This window comes from Saccopteryx leptura, chromosome 3, assembly GCF_036850995.1.
Source record: "Saccopteryx leptura isolate mSacLep1 chromosome 3, mSacLep1_pri_phased_curated, whole genome shotgun sequence".
Classification (NCBI taxonomy): Eukaryota; Metazoa; Chordata; class Mammalia; order Chiroptera; family Emballonuridae; genus Saccopteryx; species Saccopteryx leptura.
Window position 1 is genome coordinate 36,270,584 of NC_089505.1, and position 22,703 is coordinate 36,293,286.

General features: G+C 39.0%; 1 protein-coding gene across 2 annotated transcripts in view; it reads left to right on the forward strand.

The window, feature by feature from the left end:
* MTCL3 (MTCL family member 3) overlaps positions 1–22,703 on the forward strand; it is a 71,918-nt gene that overhangs the window by 19,270 nt on the left and 29,945 nt on the right. For both annotated transcript variants that reach the window (XM_066373281.1, XM_066373280.1), the window contains exon 5: positions 17,459–17,530. In XM_066373281.1, the coding sequence (XP_066229378.1) occupies positions 17,459–17,530 (72 nt within the window). The remainder of the gene's footprint in view (positions 1–17,458; positions 17,531–22,703) is intronic.

Genomic DNA, 22,703 nt, shown 5'->3' on the forward strand with positions numbered 1-22,703 from the left:
GTATATTAGGAAGTATTTTCCACGGTGAAAATTCAGTTGTATCTTGAAGATTTTAGAGTTGATCGCATTTTAAAGGAAATACAATTACTTATTTAATATCTCTGTTCAGATTCCATTTTTACATTTCAAGGTTAGTTAAACTGATCTATATCCAGATAGTAAATGACATTTAAAGATGTCATTTAGTTTCTCTCCTGACATTTTCCATTTCATACTTATATATTTTACTTAATGGGACCATTTATATTCAGCACGAATCAACTCAGAAGCCCTTAAAATTAAAAATTCAAACTATTCTACATTTATCTGGGGCTAGTTCAATTATTTCTAATTTTTCTAGCCAATTAGTCATAGTCATAAATGGTTAATAAAATTAGCTACATTATTTTTTCTTTCCTTCACAAAGTAAGTGTTCTTACCACTGCATTGGCCAATTACCTTGAATGATAGTAGAAATAATTAGCACAATTGATTATTGTATTTAAGGGCACAGAGAACTACTAATATGTTGGTATGTGGTTGTATCTACTACCTCCTTGCACGTGGAAGAAGAGATTTTCTTAGACTTTTATCAAATGGTAACCAACTGAATTTAGGAAGAGCTGTTATATGGAAAATATTGTCTTTTAAGGATAAAATACAGCTAGAGGATTCACTTATTTAATGGTGTGGCTAGGCCCTAGCCGGTTGACTCAGTGGTAGAGCGTCGGCCCTGCATGTAGAAATCCCAGGTTCGATTCCCAGCCAGAGAACACAGGAGAAGTGCCCATCTGCTTCTCCACCTTTCCCCCTTTCATTTCTCCCTATCTCCTTCTTCCCCTCCCACAACCAAGGTTCCATTGGAGCAAACTTGGCCCAGGTGCTGAGGATGGCTCCATGGCCTCTGCCTCAGGTGCTAAAATGGCTCCAGTTGCAACAGAGCAATGCCCCAGATGGGCAGAGCATCGCCCCTTAGTGGACTTGCCAGGTGGATCCCGGTCCGGCACATGCGGGAGTCTATCTTCTCTGCCTCCTGCTAATTAGAATAATATGTTCTGCACTAATTTAGAAGTTGGTTGTCCTATTTTTTTTTTTCTGAGGTGAGAAACGGGGAGGAATAGAGACAGATTCTCGCATTAGCTTCTGGCTTTTGTTTTGCACTGGAGAAGTGTGAGATCATTCTGAATTTGATTCCTTTGTAAGTCAAATTATTTTCTCTTTAGATATTTAAGGGTATTTTTCTTTACCCTTTGTATCAATCAGGATCCTCCAGTAGGAAGTAAAATTCACCGTAGATGGATTAATGAGTAGGATTACTCACAGTGGTGTGGGCAGTATTGAAGAAACATACTCTTAATATGGGCTGGTGAGGTTTACAGAGATTAGTTACACTTGGAAAACATCTCCAGCTTTAGAGATGAAACCACTGCTGAGGAAATACTATTACAAGGGCCAGTAAAAGCTGGCACTCTGGAGGAAGGTCAAGCCAGTAGAAGCTGTCATTTGGAGGAGTCTTAGCTACTGCTAAGATGTGGTGTTGAAAAAGTGAGAACACAAGTAGAAATATCCTGAACGATCTTTTCTCTACTTTTCATCTCTCAGCATTTCTGCCAGTGTCTTCTATTGGCCAAAGCCAGCTGGAAAGCAGCTAGGAGGGGCTGTGGGCTGGGTGAGACAGTGTACAGAGATCAGCCTCCTGAAGCACAGAGCAAGGCAGAAAAGGGGCAAGAATGCACTTAGAGAGCTGAAGGAGAATAACCAGTTCAGAAATATTGCCAGGACATATCTAGGTGATGGTCTTTGTTTATAATATGTCCTAAATACATAGACCTTTTAATCTGAAATTAACATTTACTTATTATCTCAGAGGAGCTTTTTTGTAGTATAGGCTTGATAATTACATGTTCTCTATATTTTGTTGTTGTTTTTTAGAATTTTCTTCACTTTGTACTCCTTACTACTATCTTCTCATCCTTTGGCTTTCTTTTTATCCTTTTTACCTGTGTCTTTCGACAATTTCTCAAGTTTGTTCTCAGTATCACTCAATTAATTTTCTGCCATGTCAGTCATGCTCTTTAAAGATTCCAGTGAAAAATTTAATTCATACCTGGCTTTTTTCACTTCCATGTTTTTGAAACATGTCATATCACATATTAGTAGTTTATTTCTTATTGCTGAATAATATTCCTTCAAAAAGATACTGTATTTTATCTATCCATTCACCAGATGGACATTTAGGTTGTTTTTAGTTTGGGACTATTACGAATAACGTAGCTAAGAATACTTTTGTACAAGTACTTGTGTAAGTATATGTTTTATTTTATTTTATTTTATTTTGATACATACCTAAGTGTGGAATTGCTGAATTATAAGTAATTTTTTTTTCTGAAGTTAGAGGTGGGGAGGCAGTCAGACAGACTCCCACATGTGCCCCACCGGGATCCACCCGGCATGCCCACCAGGGAGCAATGCTCTACCCATCTGGGACATTGCTCCCTTGTGGCTGGAGCCATTCTAGCACCTGAGGCGGAGGCCATGGAGCTGCCCTCAGCACCCAGGCCAACTTTGCTCCAAAGGAGCCTTGGCTGCGAGAGGGAAAGAGAGAGATAGCGAGAAAGGGTGGAGAAGCAGATGGGCGCTTCTCCTGTGTGCCCTGACCGGGAATTGAACCGAAGATAAATTTATGTTTAATGTTTTTTTGTTTGTTTGTTTGTTTTTTCTGAAGCTGGAAACAGGGAGAGACAGTCAGACAGACTCCCGCATGCGCCCGACCGGGATCCACCCGGCATATGTTTAATGTTTTAAGAAACAGGAATGCCTAGTTTTGATTGGTCTACATTTCCAGTTGCTCTACTTCAGTCAGTAAAGGCTACATGTAAGACCAATTATGTTTCTTGGTTGAATTCTGCTGATGTTATTGTTAAAGGAAAAATTTTTCAAATTCTAGAAAATGCTTGACTACTAACCTAAGTTTCTGGTGTTACTGCGCTTACATTTTTATCTTTGCCTTTAAGTATATTTTAATAAGAAGAAAGTGATAGCTTCATGCCATATTAATCCCAAATTCTTTCAATTTGATTAACAATGTAAACAGGGTAAAATTTCTTTTAGAAACATTACTTTAGGAAATGAATCTGGTTCATCTTTGATCACTTACATTAACTTTCTTAATATATAGACTATTTTATTCCTATTTGTATTCCAGTGGTGCCTCATGCTCTCATGTTCATGCAGGTCCTCCTCAGGTACTTATTTATTATTTATTAAGACACTACTATCTGTGTACATGTAAAGTGGCTTTTACATCTAAAGATGATGCGTGTGCACATATCTGCATTCTATAACATTATATCAAGAGACTACAGAAATTTACTTAGCCTAGAATATAGCATTTGTTTTTGTGCAAGTTTTAGAAATTTAATGACTGCCCGTGAATTAAAATAACTTTGAAATCATCTGACTGATGTGATCAGATACAGTATGCTTCAAAAAACTATCAAGATACTGCTTAATGTAAAGTAAAATCAAATTATGACTTATTTCAGTGAGCATGTGTTCTGATAGCTATAATATATTTCAGATTATCTTTTTGATATATGGATAGAGGTTACAGAAATTCTGATTGTCCTTGTGTTTTAGAATTCACTAAGAAATTTTTTAAATGTGCTGAAATTCCTTCGAGAACCTAGAACACATACAGATATACACATGCACATATACATGCATGCTCCAACACAAACTTATTTATATATGTACATATGTGTATAGGCATGCACTTATGCTCACTTGCTCTATGAATGTGCACATATATGTACAAATAAAACACACTCTATAGATGTGTTGTTTGATTTTAAGGTCTTGGGTTTGTTCCATTGTTTGTTTTGCCTTTTCACGTATACGCTGAATTATTTTGGCCTCTACTTTCACTATATTTCAATATGGAAAAGGGTTAGTTTTCCAGAAATAGTTGATTATCATTGAATAAAATCATAGAAACAAGATTTTTTCCCAATACCTTTAAGATCTATAGGAAAACATCTTGACCAGGTGATGGTGCAGTGGATAGAGTGTTGACTGGGATGCTAAGGACCCAGGTTCGAAACCCGAAGGTTGCTGGCTTGAATATGGACTCACCAGCTTAAGCTTGGGTTGCTGACTTTAGTGTGGGATCATAGAGATGACTCCATGTTCACTGGCTTGAAGATCAAGTTTGCTGACTTGAGCCAAGAGGTCACTTGCTCAGCTAGAACCCCTGGTCAAGAAACATATGAGAAAGCAATCAATAAACAACTAAGATGTGTCAACTATGAGTTGATGCTTCTCATACCTTTCTGTCTGTCTGTCTCCTCTCTCTGTCTCTCTCTTTCAAAAAAAATGCAGAAAAAAATTCCATAATCTTAATTCATGACTTTTACTTACTTGGTACATGGATAGAAGTTACAGAAATTGTGATTTTCATGCTTTATTCATAAATGTTTTTATAAATTTGCAATAAGGAGTTAACTCAGTCTTCTTATGATGTTTATTTTAAGGTATTTCACCTATATTGTTAGTGTATATCTCTCATACTCTAATAAAAGAATATCTTAGGGCCTTGGCTGGTTGGCTCAGTGGTAGAGCGTCGGCCTGGCATGCAGGAGTCCCAGGTTCGATTCCCGGCCAGGGCACACAGGAGAAGCACCCATCTGCTTCTCCACCCCTCCCCCTCTCCTTCCTCTCTGTCTCTCTCTTCCCCTCCTGCAGCCAAGGTTCCATTGGAGCAAAGTTGGCCCGAGCACTGAGGATGGCTCCGTGGCCTCTGCCTCAGGTGCTAGAATGGCCCTGGTTGCAACAGAGCAATATCCCAGATGGGCAGAGCATTGCCCCCTGGTGGGCATGCCAGGTGGATCCCGGTCGGGCGCATGCGGGAGTCTGTCTGACTGCCTCCCCATTTCCAACTTCAGAAAAATACAAAAAAAAAAAAAAAGAATATCAGAATATCTTAGGGAAATCCTCCCTAGTAGCAATCAAGAAAAGTTCAGTCAAGAACAGAACAAAAAAATCAAAATAATATCAACATACTCAAGTGAAAAACCCACATTAACATAATATGGATAAATGTGATGTCTGACAACTTGATATTTTTAAAAATTTACACAAATATAAAAGGAGAGAAATACATTTATAGCTATTTACAGACAAAAAAGGTTTAGAGAGTTTACTGGACCATAAGTTAAATATTAAACTATTGGCCCTGGCCAGTTGGCTTTAGTGGATAGAGCATCAGCCCAGTATATGGACATCTGGGTTTAATCTTTGTTCAGGGCACAGATGAGAAGTGACCATCTGCTTCTCTCCCCCTCCCTCTCTGCCTTCTCTTCCTCTTCCCCTCTCGAAGCCAGTGGCTCAGTTGGTTCAAGCCTTGGCCCAGGGCACTGAGAATAGCTCAGTTGCTTAGAGCATTGGCCCCAGACTGGGGGAGGGATGCTGGCAGGTCCCAGTCAGGGTGCATGTAGAAGCCTGTCTCACTATCTCCCCTCCTCTCATTTAAACCAAACAAACAAAGAAACAAAACAACAACAACAACAAAAATCTATGGCATATGATGAATGCTTGAAAGAACTGGAGAGTATATAAAGCCGGAAATGGAAATACTTGCAATGTGTTCACTCCCTTCCATAATTTGGAAGATTTGCTATATAGAAGATATAATAAATTTATTCTTTGGACCATTTTTTAAGTAGGTTTTAACTTTAAGTAGATTTGAAAGGAAAGCAAAGATATTTTAGCCATTAAAGTTATCTTTAAAAGGGATTGTGTTGCTTACCACATACAGAGATAAGCTACTAGAAAAGAACAGGCAGAGTCTGGGTGGCACAGAAAAGATTCCTGTAAGATACTAACTGGAAGTTTGGGTTCCTTGAGCTCTTCCATATACACATAGCTTTCCAGGGCGGAGTCTGAACACTCCGTTTTATTGGGGACTAAGCAGGTTCTATGAATGACTGAAGCTCTCTGTGTTAATGATGAGGGGGGAAACTGGATATGTTATATATCTCAATATTCAGTTCCAACCCAAGGAGTTCATGCCATACCCAGAACCCAGCTTTACCAGGCCTTCTAAATTTTTTTTAGATTTTATTTATTTATTTTTAAAAAGAGGAAACAGAGAGAGAGAGAGAGAGAGAGAGAGAGAGAGAGAGAGAGAGAGGAGGAGCAGGAAGCATCAACTCCCATATGTGCCTTGACCAGGCAAGCCCGGGGTTTTGAACCAGCAACCTCAGCATTCCAGGTCGATGCTTTTACCCACTGTGCCACCACAGGTCAGGCAGGCCTTCTAATTTTTCAAGAGAAACTAGAAATCTTGATTTTTAAAATGTAATTGTCTACATTTTAAAATTTGGTAACTAATTCCAAATTTTTTAAAGCACAATTGAGGGCTATCACTTTTTAACCTCGTCTAAGAATTGCCCCCCAAAACTTGCTTCTACTCCCTTTCAGTGCATTTTGGAAATTATTGAATACTCTGACCTTTAAAACTTTATTACTAATATCTTAATGTGTAAATAAATAAAGAGTAACTTTCAAGCACCTTTGTAATACCCACCCCTTAGCATCTTGCCATTTTGTTAATGGAGCTTTTAGCATATTTCTTGCAAGATTCTGAATTGATACAGCAATGATGTTAATATCACTGCATTAATAAGGTAGAAGCTGGTTCAAACTCTGCATAAGAAAACACCAGACAAATCATGGTTTCATCTTATATATGCTGGCTATCAGTGCTCAGCTAAACTTTCTAAATGTGTCTTAATTGCTAAATCTAATGGTGCTTAGAACCCAATTTATTAACCAAAGCTAATTAGAAGGGAGTGCAAATCTCTGCATTTGCTGATGACATTCATAGCTTAGTAAGCATACATTTTCTCTCAATTATCTAAGGCATAAAGTATTTTTTAATGACTATTATTTCAGAAGTCATTAACCATGTTCTCAGATGAAAAAAAAATCTCAGCTGAGAAAGCTTCCAGTTCTAAATCCTTTGGAGCTTTTTGAGGCCTTTGAATGGTACCTATCCATCCCTGTGTTATACAGGATATGATTATCAAAGAAGCACTTATCATCATGTTGTCTTTGCTTTTTAAAGCAAGATGGTCTTGCTTTGGGATCAGTTCATTATTCATAATTTGAAAAAAATTCTTAACAACCTATACCTGCTCCAAAAAAAGGGTTTCTACAATGATCTAAGAGTTTCTTGTATGAGAAACTGTCTCACCAATAGCCTTGAGCACCTTGGAGATCCTAGAGTAGCTTAAAGAATATAGAGAATAATTCTGCCTAAGGAACTAGAGATGTTTTGTTTATATGCTACGAACCACATAATGGAAGTCAGGCAATTGTATCTACACTTAACTGTTAAAAGGAATATTTTTCAAAAAGGTTTTAAAAACCTCAGCTATTACATTATCATCGCCAATTTTATCCCAATTCTACTTCCTTTGATTCTATAACCACCACATTCCCATTAACAAGAGAAGCCTCCTTTTTTCTCTCTCTCTGATAATCCATGGTTCTTAAGACCATGGAACATAGATTTGCTGGACTTAAGTTCAATATTTTGTTTTTAAGTTCCTGGTTTATATAATTTTTACTCTACTAGTCATGGAAAGTGGGTTCCAATCTAAAAATGCTTAAGCCCTATTAACAAGTAGCATGTTCGGAAAAGACCAGGAGTGTTGTAAAGTAATTATTGGTATCAGGGAACGACTTTTAAAGGGGAAAGACACTAGGCAACTCTAGAGCCTTTCAAAGCCATTAGGCCCTGAACAGATAACTCTGATTTCCATACAGACAAAGATTCGAAGGTTTCTTCTTTCATTGATGTTCTATTTTGGTAGCATGCTCTACAAAGTTCACTTGTTAATGTTCCTTAGCAACAAAGAATAACTCTAGAGTTAATCTGATCAGTAGAAAGAGAGTAGGATGGAGAAGCAAAGAAAAGAAAAATTCATTTGATTAGTGTGTGTGTGTGTGTGTGTGTGTGTGTGTCCAAGAACATGACCCCAACTATTTTAACTTGTCATTGGTTCAAGGTTTTTACAGCAGAAAAATAACTTTTCCAGGTTTTGAAAGTGTTTATTTAAGGAATTTACTAGAGTTAAAAAAAATAAATTTGGAAGGCTCATAACTCAGAAAATAGAAATGGGGCCTGCAGTTATGGGGCAGAAGAAGGAGAGAACCTCTGGTGCAGAAGAAGGCTGAGTTATTTACTGCAGAAGTGGGGTACACCTGTGGAACATAAACTTCTTTGTGCCAGAGACACGTCTCCACCTTTGTAACATGAACCTCTATGATGATGTCCGGAGGATTACCAGGTTCCTCACGAATGAACAGTTTTTTGTTTGTTTGTTTGTTATCCAATTTATTAGTATCTTCTGAAAACAAATCCTTATTTAAACTGTTGATCAGTTTCCTTTCCCATATCTTTCAAAGTTGTTTCTTTGAGTAAATGAGTACCGTACATGACAACTTTCTTTTTCTCTCTCCCTCATTCTATTCTATAATAAATTCTGGCCTTTTTAACTGTCAATCGGTAGAAATTTGGAAAATCTGAGCCTTAAATTATACTTTTCTGGGTACAGCTTCCTGTGAATTTACCTTTATGTTTCAACTCTGTGAATAGACTTCAGTAGGACTCTTGTAAAATTACAGATATTTCTCTTCCCTAGCTAAGGAAAACTATAGAAACAGGAGGACCAACAAAATTTGCCAAGACTAGGGGTGGAACTGACAAATATAAGTTAGAAACCTAGATCCCAGGAGCAGGGTAAAGATGTACTCATATACCACTTTTTTTCTGAAAATAAAAAATGAAAGCTTAAGTTCAAATAGAAGAACAACTTGAAAAATATGCTGACGGTACAGAGGAAGAGCCAGACCCTGTAAAAGCTTGACTGTTAGAATGAATTTGATTAGCTTTTACCTCATATCACACCTTTGGTGCTTATAGAACACCTACTTTTATTAAAAGAAGCATCTGCAATTTAGAACTGAAAGGTGAGCTTTTATAATTATTTACTTATTTTTAAACAATTGATTTTTTTGTTGCTTAACCTTTTTTTTTTTTAATTTTAAACCTTATTTTATTTTATTTTAATTTCTCAAGAGAAAGAGACAGGAACATCACTCTGTTCCTGTATGTACCCTGACCGGGTATCGAGCCAGCAACTTTGTTATTTCAGGACGATGCTCTAACCAACCAAGCTATTGGCCAGGGCTATAATAATTTACTTACAGCTCAATTTTATTTTAACAATTTTATGGAATTATTATATTGACAAAAGCGGGGTAAAATAGAAACATGTAACGTAAGTCAAGTATTTTTTCCTATGTCTGATAATCCTTCAACTCTTTTCCTGCCTTTTTACATGTGTTTTTGGTTTTCTGAAATTTGGAGAGATTTTTTTTCCCCACAAATATCAACTGAGTTCATTAGCATAACGTCTTTTTCAATCTCCATGGTATTTTGCAAATGTATGAGCTTTTGCTCTATAACAAAACATCCTCAAACTTAATAGCTTAATATTACATTCAGTTATTTGCATAATTCTGTGCGCCTCTCTATGAGTTTCTACTCTCAGCTGGTCCCCACTTACATCCAGCTGACAGTCAGTGGGGAGGCTCTGCTTCTGGGATTGGATGGCTGTTGGCTGGGACAGTGGGAACAGCTGAGCCACGTGACCCTTCATCCAGCTGGCTATCCCAGACACATCATGTGAGGCAACACGTTTTCAAAAAAGAGTGAGTAGAAATGTCCCATGTCTCTTGAGGGAAGAATCAGAAGTAGCATGTCATCTACCTTACCACATTTTACTGCCACCATGTTTTGCTGTCATGAGGCCAACCCAATTTGAAGAGGTATAGAAACGGACCCTGCCTCTTAATGGGACACATTGCAAATTGACTACCCACTGGCAGGGGAAAAATACAGCCAGTTTTGTAAACTGTTTTGCTATAGAAAACCTTAATCATTAATAAAAGTCTGAAGTCTAATGTACAATATAATAAACACTGGTTGGGTCTGAAAGATAGGAGCCTTTATGCTTATAACTTACAGATTATTATTATAATTATTATTCTTTTTTTAGTGAGAGAGAGACAGAGACAGAGAGAAAGAGACAGGAAAGGAGAGAGATGACACACATCAACTTATAGTTGCGTCACCTTAGTTATTCATTGAGTGCTTTCTCATATGTACCTTGACCTGGGGGCTCCACCTAAGTCAGTAATCCCTTGTTCAAGCTAGCGAACTTGGGCCTCAAGCCAGCAACCTTTGGGGTAAAGCCAGTGGCCGTGGAGTCATGTCTATGATCCCACACTCAAGCCAACAACTTCAGAGCTTTGAACCCGGGCCATCAACATCCCAGTTTGATGCTGTATCCACTTTGCCACCACCTAGTCAGCCCAGGAAAGTAATTTAGTTGACATCAGAATTATCACATTGACATTTCCCCAAGGCTAAGGAAAGTGAAAGAGTTGGGAGAGTCATTGATTTGGTTCCTCCCACGACTGACAGCAAAGAATAGGACACTTTAGAAAGTGACTTGGAGAAGTGTGACCTGGGCTTAAGGACAGGAAGACAGAAGCAGAGGTTCTGCAGACTGGGAGGGTTAGGATAGGAAAAGAAATGATAGGGGAAGAGCTATGAATAGAAGCAGGCATACAGGCCACCAAAGAATGCTGATACCAGATATTCTTTGCAAAATGATTTTGAGACTTAGAATCTTAATTTATAACACTGGGGAAAATAAACTGGTAACAATCAAGAAAAGTAATAGAACAGAATAAAGGTATATTATATGTCTTATTTTAAATACTTCTCATCTCATATATTTTGCCTTGTATTCTTTCTGTTGAAAAGTTCGAATAAATTTTTATTTTTTCAAGCTTTGAGTGAAACTTCAAAAATGAACTTTTATTTGATTTAACCTTCTACCAACTTCTTGGGTTAGGATGCCTCGAAAACAAATCTGTGTAAAAAATGAGGTTGACCTAGCAATTTCCTTGTTTGTCTGATACTGTCTGAGCAACTTCTCTGTGCCAGTTGCGTGTCTAAGAGCTGGAGCTCTAAAAGAGAACAATGCAGAGAATGTGCAGGTGCAGCTCACATTCCAGAAAAAGGAGACAGACACAAAACAAATATACAAGTTCAGTGGTGAGAAGAGCTATGGAGAAAAATAAAGCAGGGATAGGAAGACAAGGTATACAAAGAGCGAGAGAGTGGAGGCATTCATTATTCTATACAAGGTGGTCTAGAACGTTCTGTCTGATTAGGGACCCTAAAAGAGCTATGGGAGGGGTTCATGAGAGTATATAGAAAGAGTGTTGCAGGCAGAAGAAAGGCCCCAAATCTGGAGCATGCTTGGCATACTTGAGGAACCACAAGGATATCTGTGACACTGGAGTGAAGGCAGCAAGGGAGGAGTATGGTAGAAGATGAGGTCTGAGATCTTGCTTGGGGTGGGCATGTGGCTGGCCATGGAGAGCAGGGTGGTGGTTCTCAGAGGCAGCTTCATATTATACCCTCCCTGGAGCGTTGCACAGAATGCCTGGGCCCACCCCCAGAATCTGTTTTAACAGGTCTAGTTTGACCCTGGTCATGTCTTTTTTTTTTTTTTTGCAAGAGTGACAGAGAGAGGGATAATAGGGACATACAGGAAAGGCGAGAGATGAGAATTATCAATTCTTCATTGCAGCACCTTAGTTGTTCATTGAGTGCTTTCTCATGTGCCTTGACTGGGGGGCTACAGCAGAGCAAGTGACCCCTTGCTCAAACCAGCGACCTTGGGTTCATTTCTATGATACTAGGCGCTGTAATAGAAGGAAATGAAGAGGTCTTCTAGAGTCAAGAGCCCTTCTGTTTCTTTCCAAAATGGGTTGGAGCCTGCCTTAGTTTAGTTAGGCTACTATAACAAATACCATAGACTGGGTAACTAATAACCAACGAAAATATACTTCTCACAGTTTGGGAGACTGAAAGTCCAAGGTCAGGGTGCCAGAATGCCCAAGTGAGGGCTCTCTTTTAGTGAGCAGACTCGTTATATCCTCACATGCTAGAAGAGGTGAGGTAGCTCTATGGGGTCTCTTTTATGAGGTCACTAATCCTGTTAATGAGGGCCCACCTTCATGACCCAAGCACCTCCCAAAGGCCCCACCTCTTAATATTATCACAGTGGGAATTAGAATTTCAACTTATGAATTTTGGGGAGACACAAGCATTTGGACAATAGCAGGGGCAGAGTTGCTGCCTTTTTCCTTTTTTCGCCAACCTTCAGTCTGAAATCCCCACGCCTCCTTCCCTATGTTTCCCTGGAGTCACAGTTATTTCCAGGAGGACTTTGAGAAGCAATGAATGTATGTCATGTCTGCTGACCCCTATGTTGAAAGTACAGAAACACACTGTTCATGTGTAATATATGTAAATAGTGCCCCCAAACCCATGTAGCTCAGTGTAAGAGCACAGAAAAAGATATCCTTGGAAATAACATAGCCTTGCACTTATCTTCCTTTGGAGTAACAGTGTAATGTGGCTGTTCAGAGCAAGAGCTTTGAAGCTGTGTAACTTGCATGCTGTTTCTGACAATTAGTAGCTAAGTGATTTATTCTTTGTGTGCTTCAAATAATGGTGTCAAACTCAGAAGACTATTGTAAGATTAAATAAGCAGATACATATTAGGTTCTCAGAAAAGTGTATGGTTCATATTTAGTGCTCAATAAATCCTAGGTATAATACAGTTATAGTTTCCTTACTTTTCTTTATTTTTTAAAAATTAAGTGAGAGGTAGGGAGGCAGAAAGACAGACTCCTGCATGTGCCTCAACCAGGATCCACCTAGCAAGCCCCCTACCAGGTGATGCTCTGCCCCTCTGGGCCACTGCTCTGTTGCTCAGCAACCAAGCTATTTTAGCACCTTACAGGAGATCATAGAGCCATTCTCAGCACCTGGGACCAACTTCCTCAAACTATTGAAGCCATGGCTGTGGGAGAAGAAGAGATAGTGAGCGAGAGAGAGAAGAGGAAGGGGTGGAGAAGCAGATGCTTATTTCTCCTGTGTGCCTTGACCAGGAATCAAACCCAGGACTTCCACATGCTGGGCCAAGCTCTACTGCTAAACCAACTGGCCAGACCCAATAGTTTCCTTCTTGGTTCATTCATCATGGAAATGGATCTCTCTCTAATTTTATCAAAAACAACATGAGAGATTTTTTTTTTTTTTTTTTTTTTTTTACAGAGACAGAGTGAGAGTCAGAGAGAGGGATATAGATAGGGACAGACAGACAGGAATAGAGAGAGATGAGAAGCAACAATCATCAGTTTTTTGTTGTGGCACTTTAGTTGTTCATTGATTGCTTTCTCATATGTGCCTTGACAGTGGGCCTTCAGCAGACCAAGTAACCTCTTACTCAAGCCAGTGACCTTGGGTCCAAGTTGGTGAGCTTTTGTTCAAACCAGATAAGCCCACGCTCAAGCTGGCAACCTCGGGGTCTCGAACCTGGGTCCTCCGCATCCCAGTCCGACGCTCTATCCACTGTGCCATTGCCTGGTCAGGCGAGAGAATTTTATAAACATAGTAATGTCTTCCAGTAGCATTTTTGACAGGTTCTTCTCTGTTGTTTAATTGTTGGAAATGTAAACATACTGCGTATTAAGAAGTGGTCCACATTTCAGTGAAGGAAGCAAAGCAAACTCAAACGTGTTTAGAACACAAACAATCCATTTTGTAATATTGTTGTGCAAACATAATTTTTGGCAAAACTCTCTAATTCCCAACCTTTGTGTAGATAAAAAGAACAGCAACTGCTTTTGGACAAGTTGAGGCTGGAAATGCAAAGAATCAAGATGTGGGCAAGACATATGTTCAATATGTTTCTCTAGGGAACGATCTGAAGTGCCTACTTTGCAAACTATGATGAAAATCTGAGATTTAGTTCTAGCCTCCCCAACTGCTGCCTTTATAATGGTTTCTAGGTGGTGAATGAAGGTAGAGAAGGATACAAAGAAGGAGGAAACGGACCGCTTTGGACTTAAAATATTTCTTCAACGTTCTCTAACCAAATGAATTTTTCATCTTTGTTTTATTAGAGTCAGAAATTTAATAACTTACTGGAATATAAAAAAAGATGATTAAATATTTATTGAAAATTTAAATGTGATACTTAAAGCTACTTATAGTCTTTCAGGCACCTTAAAGGCAGTCTACCTTTTATTCAAGGGAAAACCTTATTGCAAAGTTTTAACTGAGTTTGACACACCACCTGAGTGACACTTAAGTAAAAGTGAAATAGAAAATGCCTCTTAGGAAGGAATGGCCTAGTTTCAGCATTTCTCCCATATTAATTGAGAGGGCTCATTTTAACATTGCCCACAGGATCAAGTCTAAATTTCTCAGCTCCACAAACTGACCTCAATCCTTTCTGTGTCTTTTTCTACCTTGTCTCTAAAATGTCTCTACTTCTGTTAGTTCTTTTCAGAACTTAGGGAATCAATAAGACATTCATTCTCCAAGTCTTTGCTTCTGCTGTTTAGTTGTTTTTATTTCTATTGAAATTGTGTACATTCTTCTCTGGATCCTTTTTTTTTTTTTGTGATTTCCCCAGATAGGAAATCATAGATGTGTTTTTGTCCTCTCAATTCTTTGTTCTTCATTTCATGCCCTTAATCAACTCTGTCTTTTGTTTTTAGCTAATTATCTGTATCCTTTCTATCATCATAAACAATCAGCTCTTTCAGGGGAGAGTAAAATAGTTCTATGCTATAGAGGAGCATATATAGGCAGAACTCAACAAATATCTGTGGAATTAATGAAACCTAAAAACAAGGAGAAAAAACTCTCAGAACTAGAGCATACTTTTCTTCATTTTCTGCATGTCATTCCTTTTCTGCATGGACATTTGGACTTCCACTTTGTCCCTTTGTATTTCTTCTAGGACAGTCTGGTTATGGACACTTCTTGCTTAAAACCCTTTTATATTCCTGATTGACCATTATTTGTCTTTCTGGGAGGAAATCCAAACTTTATTCAGTGTCCTTCAAGATTGACTTACGCCCAATCCCACATCACTCCTTTCCTCACACTTTGTTACCACTATACTGAATTTCTCTGTCCCCTAGCATGGATGCTTTCTCTTTCCATCCTTCTCCTCTCCATCTTCTACCTGGTTAGCTCCTCATCCACCAGATTCAAGATAAAATGTTATCTTTTTTTTTCTTCTGGAAATCATCCCTAAATCCTGGTACCATTTCCAGCCCCAGATGAAATGAAACATTTCTCCTTTGTGATCTAATATATAAGAAAGTTTAGAGAGACTTGGATCAAGACAGGAATCTGTTTCCTAACTAAATATTGACTCTAGACCAGCACTTCTCAAACTTTGTCCTGCATCATGTTCACTGGGAGACTCAACCATCTCCAGAGTTTCTGATTCAGTAGTTCTGGGATTGGTCTTGAAATTTTGCATTTATAATTAGTTATACTGAAGATGTTCTGGGGATCACACTTTAAGACTCTACTTTAGAAACTTTAATCTCTGTAAACGTAACTTGCCATCTGCAAAGTGAGGCAGAGTGTTTGACATGAATAGGTACTCAGTCAACAGCAGTTAATATTGTTTCTACATTATCATTGCTTTCATCACAATAGTAAATTATAGACTGAACTGCCAAATAAAGTAGAAACCCCACAGAAATTTAGAGACTGGATTGATTTTCTTATAGTTGGGTCACAGGTGCATTATGAAGTACATTAGTAAACACTAAATAAACATATAATAGAATAAATTCAAAGTAAAAGCATTCAACAAATAAGAAATAAAATGAATTCAGACATTTCTATGTAGGTAGTCACTACACAGAATGTTCCAAGATTCCTTAGTTCAGATTGTTGTATTCTTGGTTTTCCTGGGACTGTTTTGGCAGATCGGTTCCCAAATTACTTTTGGTTTTGGTGAGTCAGTCCCCACAGCTTTTATTTCAAGCAACATAGAGAACGTTTTTCTGTAGGAACTAGAAATAAACACATGGACTACTCATTTGGCTCTAGTTTCGCTTTCACACTGAATTAAAGCATTGTAACAATGTGCTCTCTGCGCCTTCCATGAAGGATTTAATTTGCAGCTCTTGGCAATTCATGACTCCTCCTCTTTTGAGAAGCCTTTCCTGCTTTTATTGTCAGTTCCTACCCCTATCCTCCTCTTTGATCTCAGAATCTCACATTCACTCATTAGTTCAGCACATTTTTTTTTCACCATCCATCTTGTGGCAAGTATTGTGGTGAGGATGCCACATAAGACTGTGTTCTTGCTTCACAGAACCTGAAGCATAATATTTAACAACTTGTAATTGTTTGCTTCCCTGTCTCCCATGATGAACTGTGGGATTCCTAATGGTAGGTGCATCATCTGATTGATTTCCGGTTCTTCAGCTCAGTGTCTGGTGTACAAAAGGTATTCACACATAGAGATTATTATTTATACAGAGAAACCCTCCTTGTTATCTTGATGCTCAGAAATGCAACTGAGCACCAGAGATCATTAACTGCTAGTCCAGAAAATGATTTGGCACTAGAAATGTATAATTTGACATACGAAGTGTTGTTTGTTGGAATTTTAATTTGGGCCAACCAATAAAATGTAGGAGATTTTATATAACATTCCAGATTTCCAGCATCTCTTGAAAAAAGCCCACATTCCTGTATTACACCAATCAGCTGCAGTTAATTCCCACTCTGCGCGCTCCTTTACACGGCGCGTGCCCTCTTCGATACCACCACCCCCATTCCCTATTGTGTTACATAGGTGTGTACATGTATATTGTGTCATGCAGGTTTCCATGGATGCGTGGTAAAGGAAGAAATTCTTCAAATTCTACATAAATCCACTGTCAGTGGATCTTTACAAGCTTAAAACAACCTAACTCCAATTTATTCCTTTTTTTCTTTAGTGATGAAATCTGCTAACAAGAATTTGCTTTTAATTGAAATATCTAGCATGTTGAGTTATAATCTAAATTTTGTCCAAGTTATTTTTCTGCATTTTCACAGTAGGTTTCCTATATTTCTCAATTAATTAGACAATTATAATTGCCAGTTTATTTTCTACTGTGGCATGTAGCTCAGTCCGAAGTGAAAATATATCTAAATCTTTCTGGCTTGGGTTACTTTTCTCTTTTATGATTTTTGAACTAACACTTTTTATTTGCCTTGGTTTCATCATATGAGATTAAGACATTTAAAAACATAAAATTGACTTTGGGTGATGGGTATGTAACATAATTGAATGACAAGATAACCTGAAGATGTTTTCTTTGAACATATGTACCCTGATTTATTGATGTCAGCCCATTAAAATTAATAAAAATTTATAATTAAAAAAATGAAAAAAACCCATAAATTTGAATTAAAATTATAGTTTATCAAACTAAATATTTTCATGCTTTGTTTCAGCTATCCTTAAAAAGAAGAGGAAGCAAAGATTTGCCAAAATCTGAAAAAAAGACTCAACAGACTCCCACAGAGGTACGTAGAAGCACAAGTTCACTGGCACATCAGGCACCTATAAACGTATATAATAAACTACTTCTTTAATAGAGGTAATATCCTGATACACTCCTATAAATCAAAGTTAAATTATGCACACTGATTATGTAGCTATAAATACAGGCAGTATAAAACATTCAGTATCTCTGCTTACAAAGTTAGCACTAACATTGTTATTATTATTGTGTTTATACACAGCGAAATGCCATTAGCTTTTTATGTGTTCCTATATGTGAAAACTGTACCCATGTTACTAATCTTCTTCGCTCATAATTAATAAAGTCGGTAGAAAAGCTGTTCTTATGAAATCAGGAGAGGGTCAAGAAAAGAAGGTGGAGGAGGGGATGGCCGAGGGGAGCAGGAGGCTTGTGATGGCTTTAGAGTCTTACACTGAAGTAATTCTCTGTACCAGTGATTGAAGAAGCACAAGAAAGGCAATGAAAAACATAAAAATAAAACTTAAAAAATGGATTCAGCATGGGTTTGTTAAGAACCTTAGAAAAAGCCTGACCAGGCGGTGGCACAGTGGATAGAGAGTCGGACTGGGATGCAGAGAACCCAGGTTCGAGACCTCGAGATCGCCAGCTTGAGCACAGGCTCATCTGGTTTGAGCAAAGCTCACCAGCTTGAGCCCAAGGTCACTGGCTTGAGCAAGAGGTTACTCGGTCTGCTATAGTCCCACGGTCAAGGCACATATGAGAAAGCAATCAATGAACAACTAAAGTGCCACAACGAAAAACTGATGATTGATGCTTCTCTTCACTCTTCGTTCCTGTCTGTTTGTCCCTATCTGACCCTCTCTCTGTCTCTGTTAAAAAAGAAAAACCTTAGAAACATGGCCACCGTAAAGACTAGTTCTATCAGGGTGAGCAGAAGGTGGATATGGACATCCTGAAGGAGATTTTAAAACAGAAGAGAAAATATTTGGAAGCAAAAATGACATTATGGCTCTCCAAAAACCCTTTTTTGGAGATATTGACATGTAAATGTATATGTTGGAATCTAGAGTACTATTGCATGCTTTTTAAAACATTCTTTCAAAGGCGTTTCTCATTAGATAGTAACTTTAACTAAAGCAATATTTAAATACAGAAAATTTGAAAAAGTTGATCTTGATCATATTTTTAAAAAGCATAACATAACACATGTTTATTTTCTCTTTTCCTCTCTCTACCCACTCTGTTCATGGTTATCTGGTACTTACACAAGAATATTTATAAGTCAGAGTCTTATACCAAGATCACTCCCCCTTTTTGTACATTTTCTCACTTTTCTTGGTAAGTTCAAATATGCTCTGTTGCTCCAGCTTTCTCACTGTCTTTGCCATAACTTCAGCCACCTCAATCTCAGTATTTCCACCTCAATCTCAGTATTTTGCTATGAATCATTTTCCCTGTTGCCGTGAATCCTCCTCCTCATCTTATTTAGGAGAAGATGTTCCTTTTTCTAAAGTCTTACGTCAGTATTAGTCAGCAGTTTATTTCTCTTACTAAATAACTTTTGTCCTATTCTTATATTGCCCTTGTTAAAGTTTATTTATTCTTTTCAAAAATACTCTCTAATCCGGGAATTGTTAACCGTTTGCTCCTGACTCTGTAGACCTCCATCTAGTCTATCTGACTCTGAGACCTTTCGGCAAGATAGCCACAGCTTTTATCAGTTTCTCAGTGGGGCCTAGGACCTCAGAACAGCCAAGATAAGCTGAAATCCACCAGTTTTTATTTCATGGTGACAAACGTCCTGGGAAATTTATAACTATGTTTGATCTTTGAAGCCCCTGATATCCTTTGCAATTCACTTAATTTCAGAGGCTATTACCTGTCTTTTATCAAAAACCTACCCCAGCAGATTGGTTAGGGCTGTCTGTCTTGGAGGGGAGAGCTCAATTATAAAGTAGTACACAGATGGTTTCATTGCTCAGGCAAGGCTGAGGACCATTGATTCACGTACTTACAAGTGTCCCAATCTATTATAATTTTTGGTCACATATTCATTTCCTGTACTTAGCCAGGACATGTAGGCGGGGGCCACCTTATTCAGCTTTCACACATCAGTGTCTAGTGCCTGGCACTCTGCAACATGCTCAGTATGCACTTTTTTTTTTACAGAGACAGAGAGAGAGTCAGAGAGAGGGTTAGATAGAGACAGACAGACAGGAATGGAGAGAGATGAGAAGCATCAATCATTAGTTTTTTGTTGCAACACCTTAGTTGTTCATTGATCGCTTTCTCATATGTGCCCTTGACCGTGGGGCTACAGCAGACTGAGTAACCCTTTGCTCGAACCAGTGACCTTGGGCTCAAGCTGGTGAGCCTTGCTCAAACCAGATGAGCCCGCGCTCAAGCTGTAGACCTCGGCGTCTTGAACCTGGGTCCTCCACATCCCAGTCTGACGTTCTATCCACTGCGACACCGCCTGGTCAGGCTCAGTATGCACTTTTGAGTACTCCCCTGTCCCCCTTTTCATATAGCCACAGGAATGGCCAACATGCTGTTGATTTTGACCTCCAAAAATAACAATTTCATTTGGTTTAGCCTTGTATTGTTTGTACAGTTTTATATATATATTTCATTTTGTTCAAGGAAGCGTCCCTTACATGTTCCGCCAGCAGCACCGAGACTTTCCATACTGAGAAATGGTATGGCATAACAATTAAGAACAGTAACTTGAGGGCCGGGTTACATAGTTTAAAGTCTCTACCACATAAGCTCTGTGGCCTTACACCAGTTACTTCCTCTTGCTAGGAAGTTTCCCCATCTATGAAATGGGGGTCATAACAGAGAGTTGTTGTGCAGATTAAATGAGTTAATATTTTATTAGTGTATGGTTTAGCTTCTAGTAGTGGCTGAGGCAAAGCGAGACTTAGCTCACTTCCTTAGACCCTTCATCATCTTTAGGCTCCTCTTCCTCATGTCATTTGTGTCTTAATAATGAGTCTGGAATGTACACAAAAATAACAGACAACTTGTTTTGCATCTCAAAGCATTATAATGTTTCTTGCCTACCATTCACTGTGAAGAGAAGAACAAGTATTTACAGCTTATCAACCAGGCCTTCCCACTCAATCTCTGATTTGATGTTTTCAGCATTTCTATGTGGTACTTCTATGCCCAGTTCCAATGCAGCCTGTATTAATAATTAGACTACAGCACGAGGAGGCAAGGCACATTGATAGGCAGGGTTCTTAAACTCTTGCCGTTGCAGAAACTATCAATCACTCTTTGAAGCTTTTTTTGAAATTAATTTTAATGCAGTGAAATTGATAAATCAGGGTACATATGTTCAGAGAAAACATCTCCAGATTATTTTAACATTTGATTATGTTGCATACCCCTCCTCACCCAAAGTCAAATTATCTTCCGTCACCTTCTATCTGGTTTTCTTTGTGCCCCTCCCCTCCCCCCACCCCGTCTCTCTCCTTCCTCGTCCCCTCCCCCCCCACCCCCACTTCCCCGTTACCATCACATTCTTGTCCATGTCTCTGAGTCTCATTTTTATGTCCCATCTATGTATGGATTTATATAGTTCTTAGTTTTTTCTGATTTACTTATTTTACTCTGTATAATGTTATCAAGGTCCATGAATGTTGTTGTAAATGATCCGATGTCATCATTTCAACTCTTTGAATCTTGAAAAGGTTCCTTATTTAAAAAATAAAGTGATTGCCTGACCTGTGGTGGCGCAGTGGATCAAGCGTCAACCTGGAAATGCTGAGGTCGCTGGTTCAAAACCCTGGGCTTTCCTGGTCAAGGCACATATGGGAGTTGATGCTTCCAGCTCCTCCCCCCTACTCTCTCTCTGTCTCTCTCTCCCTCTCTGTCTCTCTCTCTCCCTCTCTCTCGCCTCTCTAAAAATGAATAAAGTAAAATAAAGAAATAAATATATATTTTTTAAATAAATAAATAAAGTGATTATCATACCCATCATTCTCTTTCCCTCTAAAGACTGTTCCATGCAGTATATGTTTAAGTCTTAAAATGATTTTTATGTTTTCATTCTTTAGGCAGGAGAGCTTGTATATACACAAGTCAGGTTTCTTTCTCTTTATATTTTCTTAACATAGCCCGTTCAGGTGTTTTTTTACTTCAGTTTGTGATTTCTGTCATATCCACTGTTGTTTGGTTAGATTCAAACGGTAGTATTATGCCGTATATGTATATTTTTTACTAGCAGATAAAGCCCTTGCCTTCCAATCAAGGACTTGTACCGTGCAGGTAGCCCAACCTAACCTCCTGATCTCACCGACTCTTACTTCCCAACAAAGCCTAGCCCATGTAAAATCATGTTTAATATGTATATTGTTGGTCACGTGTCAAACATTGTTTTTAACTCTTGGCTTACGTGACCTCTGGCTCTCAGTCCCCTCCCTCTGCAAACCTTTAACCATTTCCTATCTGTCTCCCTTGCTTTGCTTCTCCTCTTTCTTTGCCACCAGTAGCTTCAACCATCATGTCTGTACGTCTCATTCTCCTCTCTCCCTCCTGACCTGAGCTCTCTGCAGGTCCAGTTGTGTAATCATTGTAATTTTGGACTGGACTCCACATACCTGTTGATAGATGTTGCCACCAAGTAGCCCTCCACTGATACACCTTTAAGATAGCATTTTATTTAAAAAAAAAATTTTTTTTGTATTTTTCTGAAGCTGGAAATGGGGAGAGACAGTCAGACAGACTCCCGCATGCGCCCGACCGGGATCCACCTGGCACGCCCACCAGGGGCGATGCTCTGCCCCTCCGGGGCGTCACTCTGCCGCGACCAGAGTCACTCTAGCACCTGGGGCAGAGGCCAAGGAGCCATCCCCAGCGCCTGGGCCATCTTTGCTCTAATGGAGCCTTGGCTGCGGGAGGGGAAGAGAGAGACAGAGAGGAAGGAGGGGGTGGGGGTGGAGAAGCAAACGGGCGCTTCTCCTATGTGCCCTGGCCGGGAATCGAACCTGGGTCCCCCACACGCCAGGCCGACGCTCTACCGCTGAGCCAACCGGCCAGGGCTTAAGTTATTTTTTATTTGAATTTATTGGGATGACATTGGTTCGCAAAACCATATAGCCCTGGCCGGTTGGCTCAGCGGTAGAGCGTCGGCCTAGCGTGCGGAGGACCCGGGTTCGATTCCCAGCCAGGGCACACTGGAGAAGCACCCATTTGCTTCTCCACCC